Source organism: Lytechinus variegatus, chromosome 4 (assembly GCF_018143015.1).
Source record: "Lytechinus variegatus isolate NC3 chromosome 4, Lvar_3.0, whole genome shotgun sequence".
NCBI lineage: Eukaryota > Metazoa > Echinodermata > Echinoidea > Temnopleuroida > Toxopneustidae > Lytechinus > Lytechinus variegatus.
This window is the reverse complement of record NC_054743.1, coordinates 64,398,746-64,418,645: the sequence shown is the minus strand read 5'-3', so window position 1 is coordinate 64,418,645 and position 19,900 is coordinate 64,398,746. Positions and strand designations below refer to the sequence as shown.

The window sequence follows — 19,900 nt, the reverse complement described above, 5'->3', positions numbered from 1 at the left end:
AAAAATCAGCCCCACGTCAATCGCTAAATTTTGTGTAAAGGGGCCCTGACGACCTTGGTCTGATCATGGATCTACTATTGGGTCCATGGTCTGATGTACGTTAACCCCCCCCCCCCATCTCTTTGCATGTACTGATATACAAAGAGTGAGAGGGGGAGAGAGAGAAGAAGAAAGAGAGAGCTAGCATTGTGTATTCATACAATAGTAGTCTATATACAACAAATCGCATTATTGATTTTTGCATTAACACCCGTAATCACATCGAATCGATTGTGATTACGTAACAATAAAATCCGAGCACTCAAGTAATAGTCGAACGCCTGCGAATCGGCGAAGTCAGTTGAAATCCACAAACTACAACCGATGGTCGGGGAGAATGATAATAACGACGACTGTTGATGAATATATTGAAGAGGAAAATGATAATGATGATGATGTTGATGATGATGTTGATAATGATGATGATGACGATGATGATGGTGGTGGAGATAATGATTATATGATGATGATGATGATGGTAATGACGGGGATCAGGTGATGACGAAAAATACAAATTATTGGGCAAGAGTTTCCTGCACGTGTAATCGAATCGACATATTTAAAGAGGAAATTAAAGGATTAAAAGCAGAACAAAGCGGGAAAATGAAAAAAAAACGCAACCTCGCTAAAAATATCATTGCTGGATCCATGCCGCCCCTTCATCAAAATGGTTTATATTTTCAACGAACGTCAAGTTCTAGATCAAGTTTAATTTATTGAAAAACCAGACAAATCAATGAACAGATAACACGAAAGGATAACATATATGAGAGGTTTTCGAGGACCGGTCGAGGACCCTAAAAAGCAGAGCTTGTGAGCGGGGCCTTACAATAAATGAGATTGAATGAACTTTGAATGAACATACTGCACATAAGAGTAAAATACAGATATGTACAGAAAAAACCCAGAGATAAACAAGAACATATATGCAACACATACAGACACACACACGACCAGGCTGGGGCCAGCTCCGTGATAACTTGTAGTTTTATAGAACTTTTTCAATACAATTCTATCCCCTCTGGCTTTGACCCAGACATTCCTTCGTCACTACATTTCCATAATTACCTCGGGAAAGGGAACTTTATGCATTCAAATGATTTCTATAGAAAATTTCGATGTCGATCGCTGCGTGACCAATGAAATTATCGCACCGCACCATTTCAACGTGTACCTGATAATTCACAATTCGTATCCATGCCAAGAACAAACCGTCTTTTATTCGACACCGGCAAAATATTCCTAAGCTCTCCTGCAAACAGATGGAAAGAGTTTGTGGTATAAGGTTAGTCTGGTATTTCGGACTATTTGTTGCAGCTAGTTCCCAAGAGACGGATTAAATTAAGGTAATTTGTAGAGGCACCGGCCGAGTGGGGGACAAAGCTTCGGAAATGGCAAAGTTTACAAGAAATATCAAATGAAAAAGACGAAAATAAAAATGGGTGTTTCATCTTATTCCTTTCTCCGTACTGATTTGCAGCCTTACTTGTTCGTTTATGAAAATCTGTATAATTAATAAGGGCGAATAAGACAATTTTGCTCTTGGTAGGGCTACTTGATCTTTTAAGGAATAACCCCCGAATTTATAATGATAAAACTAATTGTACAAAATTAAAGACCCCTTTTCATACTCAAAATTATTTCAAAAGCTAACGAAAGCTGTCTCTTCAGACTAACTCTGCACGAGGTCGGGTCAGAGGTCTGCGAGCTTGGATTGTTTGCCGACGATGGCGGGATCATCCTTGGCAACGATCAACAGACAAACCTTAGCAACGAACGCTTTTCCAAATACCTTGGCCAATCAGAACCCGGTGATGGTGGAGGGTATATAAACTCGGATGCGGCCGTGGATACGGCAGTTTATTTCTCAATACCAAACCCTCAACTTGGGAAGAGAAGTACTGGCTATTTTGCTGTGATCAAACATTTTTCATCTCTAAGCTCTAACTTCACAAAAGTCTGCAACCATGGTAAGTCAATAATTTCATGCATTCATATATATACATATATATATATTATATTATATTTAGAAGAAAACCTACAAATCAGACGAATTAAGGACAGTGGCATTGAGGAATTGAAAACGGCAAATTAAAATAGAGATTTTCTGAAAAATACTCACATGATGTTGAATTTGCCTGAAGATTGTTGGCTGATAGTTTTAAGGTACATCGTAGCTCAAATTTGAAGATCCTTCTGTATGATACTATAGCTTTAAACAAGTGATTCAAAGAATCTGTTTTACTGTTAATTTGTTTTGGTGGTAGTGTTATTTTGTGAAAAATTAATCTGTCAAGGCTGGTGGCGTGTACAGCGTTCTCGCCAGTGTATAACACGCATGGTGCAAACACCATGCGTGCGGAAATGGAGACCAAGTGGAACCATGCGTAAAATTTCAGCGACATGCGTGGAAAAATTAAATGGAAATATTCAGAAAAAAATAATACACTCCATGAACTCATCTTAGTGATATCAACTTCATTTATCGGGTTGCGCCGAAGTCCCACCAACTTAAGACCACTTACAGGCCTACTACGGCTAGGAAAGTGGCAAGGCGCCCAGCTAGCTCGCGGCTGCTATTGCGGGCATATGACGGCACGGTACGGTCGTTCCGTTGCCTATTCCCCCGTCTGCCCCGCACATCACACCGGCTATGCTCTATGACCTACCGGTAGCTGCGCTTACTGAACTTGGAATAAATGCATTGTATGTACATACAAGGAACATGTACTTGTACTGTGTTTGTCATTTATCCCGCCCTCTATACACACAAAAGTACAATGAACGAATAGCAAAGGAGTTGTACTGTGTTTGTCATTTATGTCGCCCTCTCTGCACACAATGAACGAATAGCAAAGGAGTTTGAGAACTGTGCGTGACCGCTATGGTGCATGGATGTTAGGCCTGGGACGATTGTCATTTTTACCATTCAATTATTTCCTGAAAAAATAATCGAATGATTCGATTGTTCGTCGGGAATCAGGTCTTTTAAGTCACAATAGTTGACCTACTTTATGGTGAAATCTCCATCAAAGTCACATGTTTAGAATAAATGAAAGTAGGTATTATGCATGCATCCCTCCAAGTGCCACACCCTGCATATGAATGAATCAGCCCAGATTGAACAGCCAGTGCAAAGTCCAAAGATGTAAACAACTCATTCATGAACTATTCTTTGAGACTGACCCCAGGTGGAGCATTTCTTGAACAATTTCATCCCTTGCCCACACCATGTCCCCGCCCCCACTTGTGGCACTGCCCACGATTCTACACATGTATTTCAAAAAAAATATTTTGAAAAATATTTAATTTGAAATACCTTATAAAATTATGATTTTTTATCATTTGAACCTATAACTGGGTCTATTTTTGAAGACTAGTCGAGAAAGTACCGGTGAAGACGGGCACGTGTTGGAATGTAGTTTTCATTGTGTGAGGGGGATAGAAAAAAGGTTGCATTATTGTTTTGAAACAAAGGAATTCTCCGGCTCCCACCCTTATCTTTCTCTCTCTCCCTCACACACACACACAGATGGGGGAGGGGTCAATTTATTTCTGAAGTCATGACCTCTCCTGATAAGGGAACCACTGCCTTCTTCTTTGTTTCCCCAAAAGTTTCATTGGCTATCCGAAGGTCCAATCAGCTCAAGTGAGCTTGGTTGTGTGTTTTCTTATTGTTTTGTGCACGCAGACAATGAACTCATTTTGTGTATCGAGGGCAAGGTTGGGTGGGATTTAAAAAAATTCGGAGCGCTTTCATGTTGGTGTGTAACTGTGAATGTAATACAATCATTGATTATTTTTGAAAAATTATCTCGGTACCATAATTTTTAAACCTGTATGAAGTGTCATCATTGTTTTCTTGTCATTTTGTTATTATTACTTGGGTATTCGAGTTCTCCCAATGTCATAATCGTAATCTGCCGAACATTCGATTTGTGTAAATTTTGCTAATCGATTGGTGATTGTACTCCCAGGCCTAACATTTATGTGCATTTGTGTGGGCTTAAAAATACGCCACAATGGGGCTTCCTTGGCGTCTCTATTTCATGAAAAGGCCGTCTCCCGCACCCACCCCCCGGGAGTGGCAGCACAAGTCCCCGACATGGGTGAATTTTTTTCTGGCGAGAACGCTGGATAGGTAGGCCAACTCTATCCATAGACAATTCCAAAGATCCAAACTTATTGACCTAACTCTCTTGAGCTCACCATGTATTGCACTCTCAAAACAAGTCAGCTGGTTGCAACTGACAAATGCACCCATCAGCTGACTACTGATCTAGTCATTTTGAATAATTTGTTTCAAGAGTGTGATTCTAATATGTACATGTATGTATTTCATTTTGCATTATATTTTATTTCACATTGTAGCGTGAATGTATCTCTATCCACGTCGGCCAAGCCGGAGTCCAGATCGGTAATGCCTGCTGGGAATTGTACTGCCTTGAGCACGGCATCCAGCCTGATGGTCAGATGCCCTCGGACAAGACCATCGGAGGTGGTGATGACTCCTTCAACACCTTCTTCAGTGAGACTGGAGCTGGGAAGCACGTCCCCCGTGCCGTCTTCGTCGATCTCGAACCAACCGTAGTCGGTAAGTTTTGTGTTTGTCCCGAAAATTATTTCAATTTGCAACGAGTAAAACTCCTGTCACCAACCTATGAATTGTAATTGGTTTGGTGGAACCATTTTTTTATGGTGGCCATTCAGTAGTATCGGAAAAATATAGATGCTTGAAACCATATTCAAAACTACAAGCAGCTTACAAATTATATGCTGATATGATATTTTATTGGGTTAAGAATAACAGAAAATTATAATTATCACTCGTGAAAAGAGATTTCATTTTCTCTGAAAATTGAAAATGATTTTTATTGAACCTTTAGTACCAATAATATCGCACCTGTTCCTTACAGGAAACAAAAATAAGTTTCAGTTTAATTTTTTCTCATTTCCAACACAAACTTGCACAACAGTATACAAAATCCATAAAAATACAATTACAATTGAAATATAGGAAACAAACATTTAACACTGTATATGTATATATATATATATATATATATATATCTTAAAGTTTCACGTATTGGCTTCTGTAAAGTAACAAAATAATGCTGAAGATAATGCTTTCATTGCCAATAATGAAGACGGAGGACCGTCGAAAATTCGGGTGAACTATAAAAACTTTATTGGCAATGAAAGCATTATCTTCAGCATTATTTTGTTTTATCTATATATATATACATATTCCGCGTGTTGAAGACAGAGGAGATGAAAGAGACCAAGAGGTAATGCATTATGCATTGTAGTTCCAACGAGGTTTATTTCCTAGTCCAAATTTTCGACGTAAACCTCACGTCTTCGCCAGGTATACAAAGCTCAACAAGATATTGAAATAATATAAGTAGATGCATTCATGATTCTGGTAGCCATGGAAACGAGCAGGTTAAAAAGCATCGCCATCATAATGAAAGCAGGCTGTAAATATTGCTTTAGTGAGGACATCATGGTTACGTCGTAATCACTTGCTAGTGACGCAACCACGATCATGAAAGTGCATGAAAAGAATAAGATAATGGACGAAGGCCTGTATAACATGAAACTTAGTTTCATGATAGGCCTTATATCCATTATATTATTCTTTGTTATTTTTGTAACACTCATTATTATTGCAACACTGTGTAAACTCGTTTTCGAGTCGGTAATTATTTTCGTTTGGAATATGATAATAATCTCGTTACCTCTTTCTTTGATATGATCTATCCTCCTGTGTGATCGTTACCTGGGCCCCATCTTACAAAGAGTTACGATTGATCCGATCAATCGCAACTATGGAAAGCCAGCAAAGTCAACATATAAACTGCATGTTTTTTCAAAAGCTGTTCTAGATATGAATGCAATCCATAAAGTCATTGATTTCCTGACAATTTGGTGTGTTTCCTTTGTTTACAAAGGACATTTTGCAAATTTCCTGTAGAAAAAATTATGACACTGATGGATTTCCATAGAGTTACGGTTGATTTGATCAATCATAACTCTTTGTAAGACGGGGCCCTGATCTGCTTACTCGAAGTCCTAATTATATGTGTTAATAGTATCTATGGCGATATTCATTTTGTTTTTCAAATATCCAGATGAGGTCCGCACCGGTACCTACCGTCAGCTCTTCCACCCTGAGCAGCTGATCACCGGCAAGGAGGATGCTGCCAACAACTACGCCCGTGGTCACTACACCGTCGGGAAGGAACTGATCGATATTGTCCTCGACAGGATCAGGAAGCTGGCTGACCAGTGCACAGGTCTCCAGGGATTCCTCATCTTCCACAGCTTTGGTGGTGGCACCGGCTCTGGCTTCACCTCTCTGTTGATGGAACGGCTCTCCGTCGACTACGGAAAGAAGTCCAAGCTCGAGTTCGCCGTCTACCCCGCTCCCCAGATCTCTACTGCCGTCGTCGAGCCCTACAACTCGATCCTTACAACTCACACCACCCTCGAGCACTCCGACTGTGCCTTTATGGTCGACAACGAGGCTATCTACGATATCTGCCGTCGTAACCTCGACATCGAGCGACCCACATACACCAACTTGAATCGTCTCATCGGCCAGATCGTTTCCTCTATCACGGCTTCCCTGAGATTCGACGGCGCTCTCAACGTTGATCTTACCGAATTCCAGACCAACTTGGTGCCCTACCCACGTATCCATTTCCCCCTCGCTACCTACGCACCGGTCATCTCTGCCGAAAAGGCCTACCACGAGCAGTTGACTGTTGCTGAGATCACCAATGCCTGCTTCGAACCCGCCAACCAGATGGTGAAGTGTGACCCACGTCACGGCAAGTACATGGCCTGCTGTCTCCTGTACCGTGGTGATGTCGTCCCCAAGGACGTCAACGCCGCCATTGCTACTATCAAGACCAAACGTACCATCCAGTTCGTCGACTGGTGTCCAACTGGCTTCAAGGTCGGTATAAACTACCAACCACCCACCGTCGTCCCTGGTGGTGATCTTGCTAAGGTCCAGCGTGCCGTTTGCATGTTGAGCAACACCACCGCCATCGCCGAGGCCTGGGCCCGTCTCGACCACAAGTTCGATCTGATGTACGCCAAACGTGCCTTCGTCCATTGGTACGTCGGAGAGGGTATGGAGGAAGGAGAGTTCTCTGAGGCTCGTGAGGATTTGGCTGCTCTCGAGAAGGACTACGAAGAAGTGGGTGTCGATTCCGTCGATGCAGAAGGAGAAGAGGAAGAAGGTGACGAGTATTAAACATTCCATTAACCATTCTACAACTCTGTTCCCTAGTAGATTGAACAATCAAACCATCTCTCAAATAAAATCTCATTACCATGCAAGCTGATCGTAAACACCTTGAGACGTCAGTTATCAAGAACATTTCTTTATTTTCGTGCCAAATAAAACAAGAGACGTCAAATTTAAAGTTAATTTATTTACAATAAATGCTTTCGTGAGACTTTGAAATAAAAAAAATTAACAAAATATATATTTTGAAGATTTCTTTATTTAGATATTGTCATGCCAATCCATATTTCCAGGGTATTAAAACGAAATATTGGATGGATACGACTGAAAATCGGCATCACACTATTATGTGACACTCCAAATATCGGTAACTAAGATTATGGTGATAAAGATGATGACATTGATGAAGATTATTGTAATGACGATGATGGTTGTGGTATTTTGTAATATGTGACAGTAATAAATTTAATGAAGGATGGAAGATGATGAGAAGAAGGGGGAGGAGAGGGAGGAGAAGAAGAAGGGGGAGAAGAAGAAGAGGATGAGAAGAAGGAGGATGAGAAGAAGGATGAGGAGGAATAGAAGGAGAACAGAATTGGAGGAAAAGGAGAAAATGGAGAAGTAGATGAAGAAATGGATACAGAAGAAAAAGGAGAAGAAAAGGAAGAAGAAGAAAGAGAAGGAAAAGAATACAAAAGGAGGAAAAGAAGAAGAAAAAAGAGAAGAAGAACGAGAGGGAGGGGAAGGAAAAGAATACAAAAAGAAGGATGAGGAGGGAGGAGGAAACTAATATGAAGAAGACGAAGAGGGAAAAATTACGTAGAAACAAAAAATCGCCTGCAATAGACATAGATGTTCATTGGTCACTGTCAAATTATAAGTGATTACAAACAGGTGACGGGTCCTGAACAAGGGTAATATATATCATAATCATTCATTGATCTTTATTTTATAAATGGTTTAGGTAGACGATTTTCATAGTCAATTTATTCTAGAAATAAAAAAAACTGCGACAATGATGACACAGTCTCTTGATAAATAGCACTGCATGGACTTACTATAAAGGCCAATCTGATAGATTAATAACACATCTTAGCCATCTAGTGAATTAACAAAATACAAAGAAATTCTTATTGCAGGAATAAGGCATGCTCTTCATAGGCGGATCCAGGGGGGCCCGAGGGGCCCGCCCCCCCCCCCCTATTGGCGGAGCAAAAAAAAAAGAAAAAGGGGGAAAGAAATTAAAAAAAAGGGAAAAGAGAGGAGAAAAAAAGGGAAAACATAAGAGGAGGAAGGCGAGCGAGTGAATAAAATAAGATGAGGGGAAGACTTGGAATTTTTTTAAAAATCTTTCATGCCACTGTACAGTATAATTTTTTTTCGCTCGCGCTTCGCGCTGGCATTGCCTTTTAGGTGATTTATATATCTTGCTCAATATGGAGCTTAAATATCAAATATTGTAGTATACAAAACATATTTCGGCTCGGATATTCGAACTTTCATTTTTTTTTGTTTCATTTACAGATTGATTTTTAAAAAGTGCTCTGTAAGAATTTATGTTTTATCTTCTGAATAGTAACATTTTCTGCTCGTGCTGCGCGCTCGCAAAATTTTCAAATATCCCTATTCAGGTCAAATTGTCAAAACATAAAGAGAGTGTCCCGTTCATAGGTTTGAAATCTCTTTTTTTTCGCTCGCGCTTCGTGCTCGCATCAATTTTTTCAGCTATGTACTTATACCGTTCATGATTACATAAAGTGCATAGAACGTAATTTTTTCTAGGCTGGAAGCCTGGAACATCAAAAAAATGTCAGCTCGTGCTTCGTGCTTGCATTATTTAATCATTGAAATATGTATGAAACTGCAAATCGTCCTTAACAGGTCCCTTTTTGACAAGGCCAGAGCGCATCATAAAATTATTTAATCATTGATATGTGTATGAAACTGCAAATCGTCCTTAACAGGTCCCTTTTCGACAAGGCAGAACGCATCATATAAATTTCTGCTCGCGCTTCGCGCACGCAGTAATTATCTAGTTACATACGCATCTTCTTCAGGTTTACAAACATTGCCCAGAATGTTCAACTGAACTTTCAGAACAAAGTACATGAAATTTCAAAATTGTTTAGCTCGCACCTCGCACTCACGCTATTTTAATTGTGCTTATGAAATTATTACACATTTATGATGTTATAAGAATAAAGCTAAGAAATTACTGGTAGGACATGGGCGTTTTGCCCCCCCCCCCCAAAAAAAAAAGAAGAAAAAAAAATCACAAACATGAAAAAAGAGAAAACGAAAGGGAAAAGGGTGAAATATAATATCATTTTCCAAACATTATGTTAAAATCTATCACGAACTTGGATTTATGTAATAAGAATGTCAATATTTTAGCTCGCTCGCTCGTAACTTTTTATTAATTTTACGCGATACGCCATTTCGAGCCCCCTCAATTTTTTTGGCTCATTACGCCACTGGGACAATCCCTTCAAAGAAACAAACAAAAATCAATTTTGAGCGGCCGATAGGGGAAAATATGGGTGAAAAAATTCGGGCCCCCTATTGGCGGAGGCTGGATCCGCCCCTGCTCTTGATTTTTTTTTTAATTAGGCCATCCCCAAAACACAATCGGAACATAAATACACTCTAGACTGGATTGTATCACACACACACAACAAAATCCCCGGCCATGACCGCACACCGAATTCTTTTGCTGGAGGAGGGGCCCGGAGGAGGGGGGGGGGGGCAGGACGCGTGGTTTTTCGAAAAAGAAAACTCGAAACCGAGGGAGCGAGGCAACAGAGCTGTACGTTTGGGCGCTTTTGCATTTATGTGAAATTCAAGGATTTCGTGATACTTATGGTAAATTTTGTGAAAAATTTCAGTAACGAAAAGTTTACGAAAAGTTCTCAAAATTTCGGGCGAGGGGGACTCCCCCCCCCCCCCGCTGCGTACGGACGTGACTCTGGCCATCCCTATACTTTCTTGGGCTTGTCCCCGGCGGGGCTTGCCTTTCCATATCCATTAATCTATTACAATAAGCAGTCTTTTTCTTGATTTTTTGCTTGATAATCAAAGGATTAGACTCATTTTTCATTTGTTTTCATTTCATTCACATTATATATTTATATACACTATTTACACGTTTGATATCGACAAAGTCATTTATTTATCATCGACGAGGTCATTTATTTCCGCGGGAGTACCGAACCAACGATTTTATGTCGATTCCCCACACCCATTTTCTTGAAACCTACATAACACCTGCGTATTGTAAATGTCATCATTGTACTTTAGAAATTTACATTTAAAATATGACGCATACTCTTGTTTGCGCTCCCTGATGACAGGGCGCGGAAATGTAGTTTGACCAATCGAAACTTTATACCAAACCAATTAAGAATTGATGCGGTATATTGTTTATGAAATAACCATCTCAAGACTGTTTGTGACGAAATGATACAAAACATATAGGCCTTAGGCCACAAATGAAACTGAATTATGGAACATGGTTGAATTGTAACATATTAGGGATTTAAACATCTCCAATAGCAACGGGGTCTGTTGTAAGCCCCTCGAAAGACTAGGAAAGATTGAATGCATCCACCCATTACAGCTGCGCTGGTACATATAAAACCACGCTAACCGTCGACGGTTTCATTCATTTGGTTGCTGACGACACATCACCGCCGTGAGCAAGCCTGTGATCAACCGATTGTTACTCTTTATTACATACAGAAACAAGAAAAAACACCAACATGGTAAGCGGAACTATATTCATCTCTTTCTCTCGTAAACTAGGATAAATAACTACCCCGTTGATTTATACTGGAGCGGAGGCGATTTAAGTTTAATCCTGAATAGATAGCTTCCGAAATTGTGCGATTGTGATTCAGAATGTCAATGCGATAGCTCCATGGTCGATGCAATAGCCAATGAATATGCGATGAGTCGGCCAAGCCAAGGAAGGATGGCCAGCAAAATATATTTGTCATCATTTTTAGTGGAAGTGCACATTTGACATCGCGATGTTACAAAATTCAGTGTACATGCATATATTATTCAAATGATTCATGGATACTTTATTATGCAATACTTGAAATGACGTCTTGATGAACCACGTTGTATACATGAAAGAAGTGAAGCCTATATTCATAAAATTCGGATATTCGCCATTTTTGTGTGTAGAAGGAATAAAAAAATGTGTACTCGCCTGCGCCTGTTGTCTGGACGAGAGCCAAAAATGGCAAAGGTCACACTTTGAAAGGGCGGTATATTATTTTGACGAGGACAAAGGATTCGTGCCGGGATGCTCATGATCATGATGATCGTGTTCCGAATCGTGTTCCACTGGTGCATTTGAAAGCTCTAGAATCAAAGTCCAAACTCTCAATGCAAACCACGATAAAGAGTGAGAGAGACCATGATTGTTTGAAATATTTCGGCAGGTTATTCTTTCTTTTTTTTGTTGTGAGGAATGAGTGCTGAGTGTCTGTGTTTCATGTGGTATCGGTTGGGTGGTTTGAACAGAGACGTGAGAGGGAGATTGAGAGGGGCATGAATTGATGATTTCGCTAATTCGCTGGTAGAGTACTTGCACGCTAACACACGTGACGTGGACTAGACTAATCAGGGAGTGGTATGCAGGTGGGGGTTTGGGTGCAGCTGCGACGGCCACGTGCGCTCGTGCGTAGTTTCGTTTGTATAAACATGGTATAAAGGAGTGGTGCTCGTTTTTTGTTTATCATGCTTTCCATACGCCTGTGTGTGTGTGTGGGGGGGGGGGGGGGGCAGTCAAATGCATTGCTGTACACATGCGTGACCAAATTATTTCCAAACACCCCTAAACGAGCTTTTTTTTCTCTTTGTGCAAAATAACCCCCCTTATCATTTTTTTTGGGTGGGCTTTACACTTTAAGTTTAAAAATGAAATGCTAATTTAGCACTTACAGTGATTGTATCATAGAGCTATTAATAGCTCCATGATACAATCATGGAGCTAACATTGTACAGTGACTGCACTACGAGTGCTGATTTTCTAGGTCAAATTGGAATGACTAAATCAGCACTCGAAGTGCAGTAACTATACAATCACTGTAAGTGCTAAATTAGCATTCCATGTGTTCAGGGAGGAATGAAACTTATTTTCACATGACAATGACGAGGTATATTTTTTTAAATATATTTAAATACAAAATAAATAGTGAGTGATGCCATCAGTTCCTCATTTGCATACCGACCGAGATGTGCATATAACTATTTTGTGAAATGAAGCGGAACTTTAAAATGCTGTATAACTTTCTTATTTTACATCCGATTTTAATGAAATTTTCAGGGTTATGCTTGTTGAATTTTTCTCTTTTTATTCAAATCAAGTTTTTGTTAGGGTGGACTTGTCCTTTTTACGAGTGCACGCGCGGCCCGCGTCCAAAACTAAAAAAACCCACCCCTTTAAAATTGGTCACGCATGTGTACAGCAATATATTTGACTGGCCCTGGGGTGTGTGGTGGGGGGGGGGATGATCACGTCCTTGATGTTTTCAAGTGTTATAAGTGTTATAAGACTCTTATTAAGAGTTGAATGCAGAATAGAAGAAAAAGACGAAGAAAACTAATGAAAGGATTGAATGAGAAATAATAATGGAAAGGTTTAAGCCTGTTATATGTCATTTTTTACATAGTGAAAGATGCGACACAGCCGAAGTGAAGGCGGATGGTCGCCCCTTCATTTTATCTTATAGTAGTGATGAAGAAAAAAAAATCAGAATAGAAGGAAAAGGGAAGTCAAAGAAGAACGATTAAATGCAAAAGGGATAAATTTGTGATGGGCATGGCATGATAATTTATTAAAAACCGGGGTTGGGGTCTCCCCCTCCCTCGATTTTTTTTAAGTGATAAAGTAAAAGTTGGAAAACAGAATATCAGAAAAGCTTAATAAAAACATGAATGAATGGAAGAGAAATAGCTGTTGTCATGGATAATACAGCTATTAAGAGCCTTGATCAATGAAATCTGTCAAGACTGAGTACACAGTGCCCTCTGCAGGTGAGGGGCAGTACATGTTATGATGTTATCACCGTCTGCGGATGGCTAAAGAATGCTTCCGGTGCCACGAGCCTAATTACATCAGGAGGGCTAAAGATTTGCGTTCGACCCAACCCATTCGATACTTTTCAATTTGATATTGCTGATTGACAAAAATGTATGAATATGATTCAAAATCTAACACTGATTCTAGAAATGGTAACTACTGAACTTCCTTCGCCCAAATTGGAAAGATAAATAAGTGACTTGGATCTATTTTTTGACTGGCGGAATAATTAGGGCTATTTTACTGTTTGATTAATTTGATCCATTCATAGTTATCTTCATAAATGGTGATTTATTTTTAAAATGAGCTGGCTAAGGGACCCTTTCCTGGTCAGATATGGAATGTCAGATCAATATCCTATCCAACGGTAGTAAACATTCCTCCCTCTAATTTCACATTTATTTTTAATGAATTTTTCAAAAGTGCCATTTTAACACACAAGTCTATGGGGAATGTTTTACGCGCGTGACACCTTCCACTTTTCAGGCCAGAATCAGCGTTTCCATACGTGATTAGTCAAAAACACGGTTGCGTCCATGCTTTCATTTAAACGACGTTTAAGAACGGTGATCGTAAACTCACAAAAAGGTACGTTTTAAAACGTCGTTTGGCCAGAATCAGGGTTTCTATAGAAGCATAAACAGAACCACAATCGTAAACGTGTTTAAAGCCTGTGTATAGCTTTGGTAAAGGGTCAATAATGTGATTGATAATCGAATATCATCTAATATGACAGTCTTACTGAAGCGTAGAGACCGTTAGATATTTTTCCAACTGCATTTCTCTGAGAAAATTTCAAATATTCAAATCTTGGATATATAGCGCCCTCTCTCGGCGATGCTTGTTTTAAATTAAAAATATGGGCATTCAAGCACTTATCTTATAAATTTAGTGATTAGATATCCAAAAGTTACAGACAAAGAACATATCTTGAAAGTTTCAGCCCATTCCATGATTTGGAATAGGATTTAATTGAAAGACAAAAACACACAGATATTTTAATTTGATCGGGTGACCCGATCAAGTTAAATTTCCATGTAAAATCGCAAAATTTATCCTGTAAAACACATTTTCATTTCATATCCTCCACATCATAACTGTTACAGGGCATATCCATTCATATTAGCTAGCAATGAATTGGAATAGTGATAGGTGCATTTTGGTGGATTTACCAAAACTATACACAAGCTTTAAATGACGTCATTTGGTGCATCCTTCTGGTGAGATGAAAATCCGCGGGCAAATAAAGTCGCATGGTTCTAATGGGGACTTTCGTCCACAGAATTACCTCTCATCTGACCAATGTCTATTTGTCTAATTTGTCACGATGAATGTTGAGATAAAAAAAACCCCGGAAAATGAGTTATGATGAGGAAAAATCGCTGAGCCCAGAATATTCTTTATTTTGTCTCACTATTATTCTCGACATGGTGGAAATTCTATGGCTCTGTCAAGTAGCTCAATGCAATTACTAAAATATCGGATATTGTTCGATGTTTAAATAATAGTCAGCAATAACAACACTCGGATATAAACCTTGTGAAAAAGGGCGCACACATTTGACCTCGCTGTTCTGCTCAACGAAAAGTACGATGCGAAGCTAGCTGAAGATCATGATTTCGACTTTGAAAAGTTAAGTATAAACAGCACTCCCAGAACCAAGTTTACGATCGGCGTTTTAAAGTGACGTTTGAAAACGCTGATTCTGTCCTCGTAATGGAAGCATAAACTCACCCTATAAGATTGTTCAAACTGTAACGTAATAACGTAGGCCAAACGTAATAAATACCTAGTACTACAGAGCCCCCCCCCCCTCGACGTTATTCAATTTTTTCATGGCAGTTCTCAATAGCTCATCAATTATCTTAAATAAAGAATGTAATTTTTTTTATATCTAGCGTGAATGTATCTCAGTCCATGTCGGCCAAGCCGGAGTCCAGATGGGCAACGCCTGCTGGGAGTTGTACTGCCTAGAGCACGGCATCCAGCCTGATGGTCAGATGCCCTCAGACAAGACCATCGGAGGTGGTGATGACTCCTTCAACACCTTCTTCAGTGAGACTGGAGCTGGGAAGCACGTCCCCCGTGCAGTGTTCGTCGATCTCGAGCCATCTGTTGTGGGTAGGTATTCCGTCGACGTAACTACAGTTTTTTTTTGTCTCACCTGCATAGCAGAGTGAGACTATAGGCGCCGCTTTTCCGACGGCGGCGGCGTCAACATAAAATCTTAACCTAAGGTTAAGTTTTTGAAATGAAATCATAACTTAGAAAGTATATAGACCTAGTTCATGAAACTCGGCCATAAGGTTAATCAAGTATCACCAAACCTGCATGAGTTTCATGTCACATGACCAAGGTCAAAGGTCATTTGGGGTCAATGAACTTTAGCCGATTTGGGGGTATTTGTTGAATTATCATCGTAACTTTGAAAGTATGTTGGTCTAGTCATAAAACTTGGACATAAGAGTAATCAAGTATCACTGAACATCCTGTGTGCATTTTAGGTCACATGACCAAGGTCAAAGGTCAATGAACTTTGGCCATAATGGGGTATCTGTTGAATTACCATCATAACTTTGCAAGTTTATTGATCTGACTTTTGAAACTTGGACATATGAGTAATCAAGTATCACTGAATATCCTGTGCAAGTTTCAGGTCACATGATCAAGGTCAAAGGTCATGTGAGGTCAATGAATTTTGGCCACATTGGGGGTATTTGTTGAATTACCATCTCTGTTAGTGTATTGGTCTAGTTCATAAAACGTGGAAATCAGAGTAACCAAGTATCACTGAACATCTTGTGCGAGTTATAGTAGTTTTCAAAGCCAGCACTGCTGCTATGTTGAATCGCATGATGCAGGTGAGACGGCCAGAGGCATTCCACTTGTTTTCCTTATGGGTCTAATACATCGGTCACATTTGTTCTACGGCGGCAGTATGGCGAGTGACGAGTCGAAAACGGCCGTTTTATTCATTTTTTATATTCAAATCACCTCTTATTATGTAGCTGGTACAAAAATGTTAAAACAGCTGGTTTCGACTTGCCGTACGGCCGCCGTAGAGCAAATGTGACCTACGTATTTGTCTGCCTAACGTCATGTCTGAACCGCTTCATCTGCATTATACCGCAAAAGTTCGATTTGAAAATCAGTTCTACCATGCTGCAATCACTGTCAGTAACTGGTCTCATTTTCCCAACATTTTAACCACATGGCTTCCAAATATCTATGATTCCATTTGAAAATTATGTGTAATCTTGTAAGCCTATCATAGTCGTGCAAGATTGACTGGTTATGTATTCGAAGCCCTTGATAAAGACTGCATCGGTTGAAATAAAGGGGAGAAAATTAGTCAAATGCTGATTTATAATTGATTCACATTGCAAACCATTTCACTATGTATAATCAAAACATCTATTTTATGCATTGCTAATTTTAAACAAACATTATTCCAAGTTTTCGGAGGCCTCCCTCTTCCTCTTCCACAAAGAGGAAAAAAAGATTAAGGAAAACTTTCATTTCAGTTTAAGCGAGCTCAATGATTTCTAAAATACAAAATTGTAAATTCAGTCATCAACAAAGCCAATATCATTTAAGAGGAGTATATTGTGAAGGTGTTTGAAATTGAAATGAATATGCTACCAGAAATTCAGAGAATATATTATTTGAAAGGATTTATTTTTCAAACTTTTTATTTTTCATCCATTTTGTTTGTGTTCAGATGAGGTTCGTACCGGTACATACCGTCAGCTCTTCCATCCTGAGCAGCTGATCACCGGCAAGGAGGATGCTGCCAACAACTATGCACGTGGTCACTACACGGTCGGGAAGGAACTAATTGACCAAGTTCTGGATCGCATCAGGAAGCTGGCTGACCAGTGCACAGGTCTCCAGGGATTCCTCATCTTCCACAGCTTCGGCGGGGGCACTGGTTCCGGCTTCACTTCTTTGTTGATGGAACGTCTTTCCGTCGACTACGGGAAGAAGTCCAAGCTAGAGTTCGCGGTCTACCCTGCACCCCAGATCTCCACGGCTGTTGTCGAACCCTACAACTCAGTTCTCACAACTCACACCACACTTGAGCACTCCGACTGTGCCTTCATGGTCGACAACGAGGCCATCTACGATATCTGCAGACGTAACCTTGACATCGAGCGACCTACCTACACAAACCTGAACCGTCTTATCGGCCAGATCGTCTCCTCTATCACCGCTTCTCTACGGTTTGATGGTGCTCTCAATGTTGACCTAACAGAGTTCCAGACCAACTTGGTGCCATACCCACGTATCCATTTCCCTCTGGCTACCTATGCCCCAGTCATCTCTGCTGAGAAGGCCTACCATGAGCAGCTGACCGTCGCAGAGATTACTAATGCCTGCTTCGAGCCTGCCAACCAGATGGTCAAATGCGATCCCCGTCATGGGAAGTACATGGCTTGCTGTCTTCTTTTCCGTGGTGATGTCGTTCCCAAGGATGTCAACGCCGCCATTGCTACCATCAAGACCAAACGTTCCATCCAGTTCGTCGATTGGTGTCCAACTGGCTTCAAGGTAGGTATCAACTACCAACCACCCACCGTCGTCCCTGGTGGTGATCTCGCCAAGGTTCAGCGTGCCGTCTGCATGTTGAGCAACACAACCGCAGTAGCTGAAGCATGGGCCCGTCTCGATCACAAGTTCGATCTGATGTACGCCAAACGTGCTTTCGTCCATTGGTACGTCGGAGAGGGTATGGAGGAAGGAGAGTTCTCTGAGGCTCGTGAAGATTTGGCTGCTCTCGAGAAGGACTACGAAGAAGTCGGACTTGATTCTGCTGATGGAGAGGAGGAGGAAGCAGATGAAGAATACTAACTGCATGCTCACCGTTTGCCAATTTTGTCAATGCAACGTAATGTCCCACACAACCAAATTATTTTAAAGATTAAACCGTACCTATTAGGAAAAAATGCAATTCTCGCCCTCAAATCTGGAGAGAAAACATTAAAAAACAATCCGAATTGAAAACTTTTTAATCATTTTTAGTACCCATGTATATGTAAGAATACTTGGGACATTGCGATATCATAAGTTCTGATTTATGAAAGGATGAAATTTGTGGAATTATGTGTAGGTAGTCCTGAAAAGAAAAGATGTGTTCTTTCTTTATGCAAGAGTTTGGGGAAAACAGTTATTTAATTGTTCTGTAACTTGTTGATCTGAATGGCAACTGCATTCTCTTTCAGGAAAACCCACCCGTGTTTCTGCGAAAGGCAAATTCATGCAATACTTCAAAAGCAACAACAGTAAAACCTTCCTGCTTTCTCCAAGTAAATTTACTTCTGTAATTATCCATGACTTCAAAGAAAATGTTAAAATAAAATTGACAATTTTTTTTCTTCTCCAAATCATTGTTTCTGATGTTTTTATTTTTAGGCAGACTGAGTGTTTGCCCAAAGTGTGGAAAGGTGCTGATGGAACTCTTTGAAAATGTAGAGAATGAAAGAGATCAGATTAAGCAACGAAGGGCCCGTTGCAGGAAGAGTTGCATTTAAACGCAAACCAAAAAATCAATCACAAGTCCCAAATGCGCGCTGTTGATTGGTTGAAAATCAAGTTACACATGATTTTTAGAGTTGCGAGCGATTGCAACTCTTTCTGCAACGGGCCCCAGATCATGCTACTAAATTAAGCAAAGAGTGAGATGCAGAACTGGGGAATGTTTCACGAAGTTAGTGATCCCCCCATAAAAAATAGTTCTGAGCCAATCAGATGCAAGGATTTCAGTAGCTTACAACAAATAGCTATAGAAAAATAACATCAAATAATTTGTCCGTGAAATGCTCCCTAAATGCCATAATGGTCGTGGTGGATGAAACGGTTGACCATTTTGATGATAATAGGATGAACCGATTAGCGACGTTTATTGCGATGATGTTAATGTATGAAGACTGCTGATATTTATGTGGACGTTGACAAAATCTACCAAATACAATATAAGAATGATGCTTCTGATCATGTAAGTGGTGGTGTTTATGATGATATTGAAGTTGATGAGGGGGATGATGATGATAATGATGTTGATAATGTTGATGATGATGATGCCGGTGTTGATTTTGTGGTAATGCTCATGTTAGTATCATGGATGATGGAAATTGTGATGGTGGTGACGAGGGTGTAGATGTGCTCGTGATGGTTTTTTTTTTATGGTGATGATGGTAATGGCGTCGTAAGTATCGGTGTCTATGATAATAATGAATGTGGCAGTGATAGGAAAAATGCTGCTGCTGATGAAGATGATAATGATGGCGTTCGATTATGGTGATTATTGAAATGAATTGAATTTATTTTCATACTTCACAAGATAAAAACTTATAACATAATACAAGAAATACATTTGATTACATAGAAAATACAAAGATAATGGCAGTAAATAAAGTGAAATATGAAGGAACCTGCATAAAAAGCAGAGCTTGTAATGTCTGCAGGTTCCTTAAAGTAATTATGAATTTCGTAAGGAAGGTCGGACACTA

At 40.0% G+C, this 19,900-nt stretch overlaps 2 protein-coding genes across 2 annotated transcripts; both read left to right on the top strand.

Moving 5' to 3' along the window:
• Positions 1 to 1,870: 1,870 nt before the first annotated feature.
• LOC121414528 (tubulin alpha-1 chain) lies at positions 1,871 to 7,539 on the top strand. Its single transcript, XM_041607738.1, has 3 exons — positions 1,871 to 2,009; positions 4,411 to 4,633; positions 6,174 to 7,539. Exons 1-3 carry the CDS (start codon positions 2,007 to 2,009, stop codon positions 7,304 to 7,306), a joined length of 1,359 nt encoding a protein of 452 aa, XP_041463672.1. The 5' UTR covers positions 1,871 to 2,006; the 3' UTR covers positions 7,307 to 7,539.
• A 3,403-nt stretch (positions 7,540 to 10,942) lies between these two features.
• LOC121414529 (tubulin alpha-1 chain-like) lies at positions 10,943 to 18,775 on the top strand. The gene is made up of 3 exons (XM_041607739.1): positions 10,943 to 11,061; positions 15,290 to 15,512; positions 17,113 to 18,775. The coding sequence occupies exons 1-3, from the start codon at positions 11,059 to 11,061 to the stop codon at positions 18,240 to 18,242; spliced, it is 1,356 nt and encodes a 451-aa protein (XP_041463673.1). The 5' UTR covers positions 10,943 to 11,058; the 3' UTR covers positions 18,243 to 18,775.
• The last annotated feature ends 1,125 nt before the right edge of the window (positions 18,776 to 19,900 follow it).

Coding starts and splice junctions, on each gene's coding strand:
- LOC121414528 (XM_041607738.1), top strand. Junction 4,634..6,173: donor TCTCGAACCAACCGTAGTCG/GTAAGTTTTGTG, acceptor TCAAATATCCAG/ATGAGGTCCGCACCGGTACC.
- LOC121414529 (XM_041607739.1), top strand. Junction 15,513..17,112: donor TCTCGAGCCATCTGTTGTGG/GTAGGTATTCCG, acceptor GTTTGTGTTCAG/ATGAGGTTCGTACCGGTACA.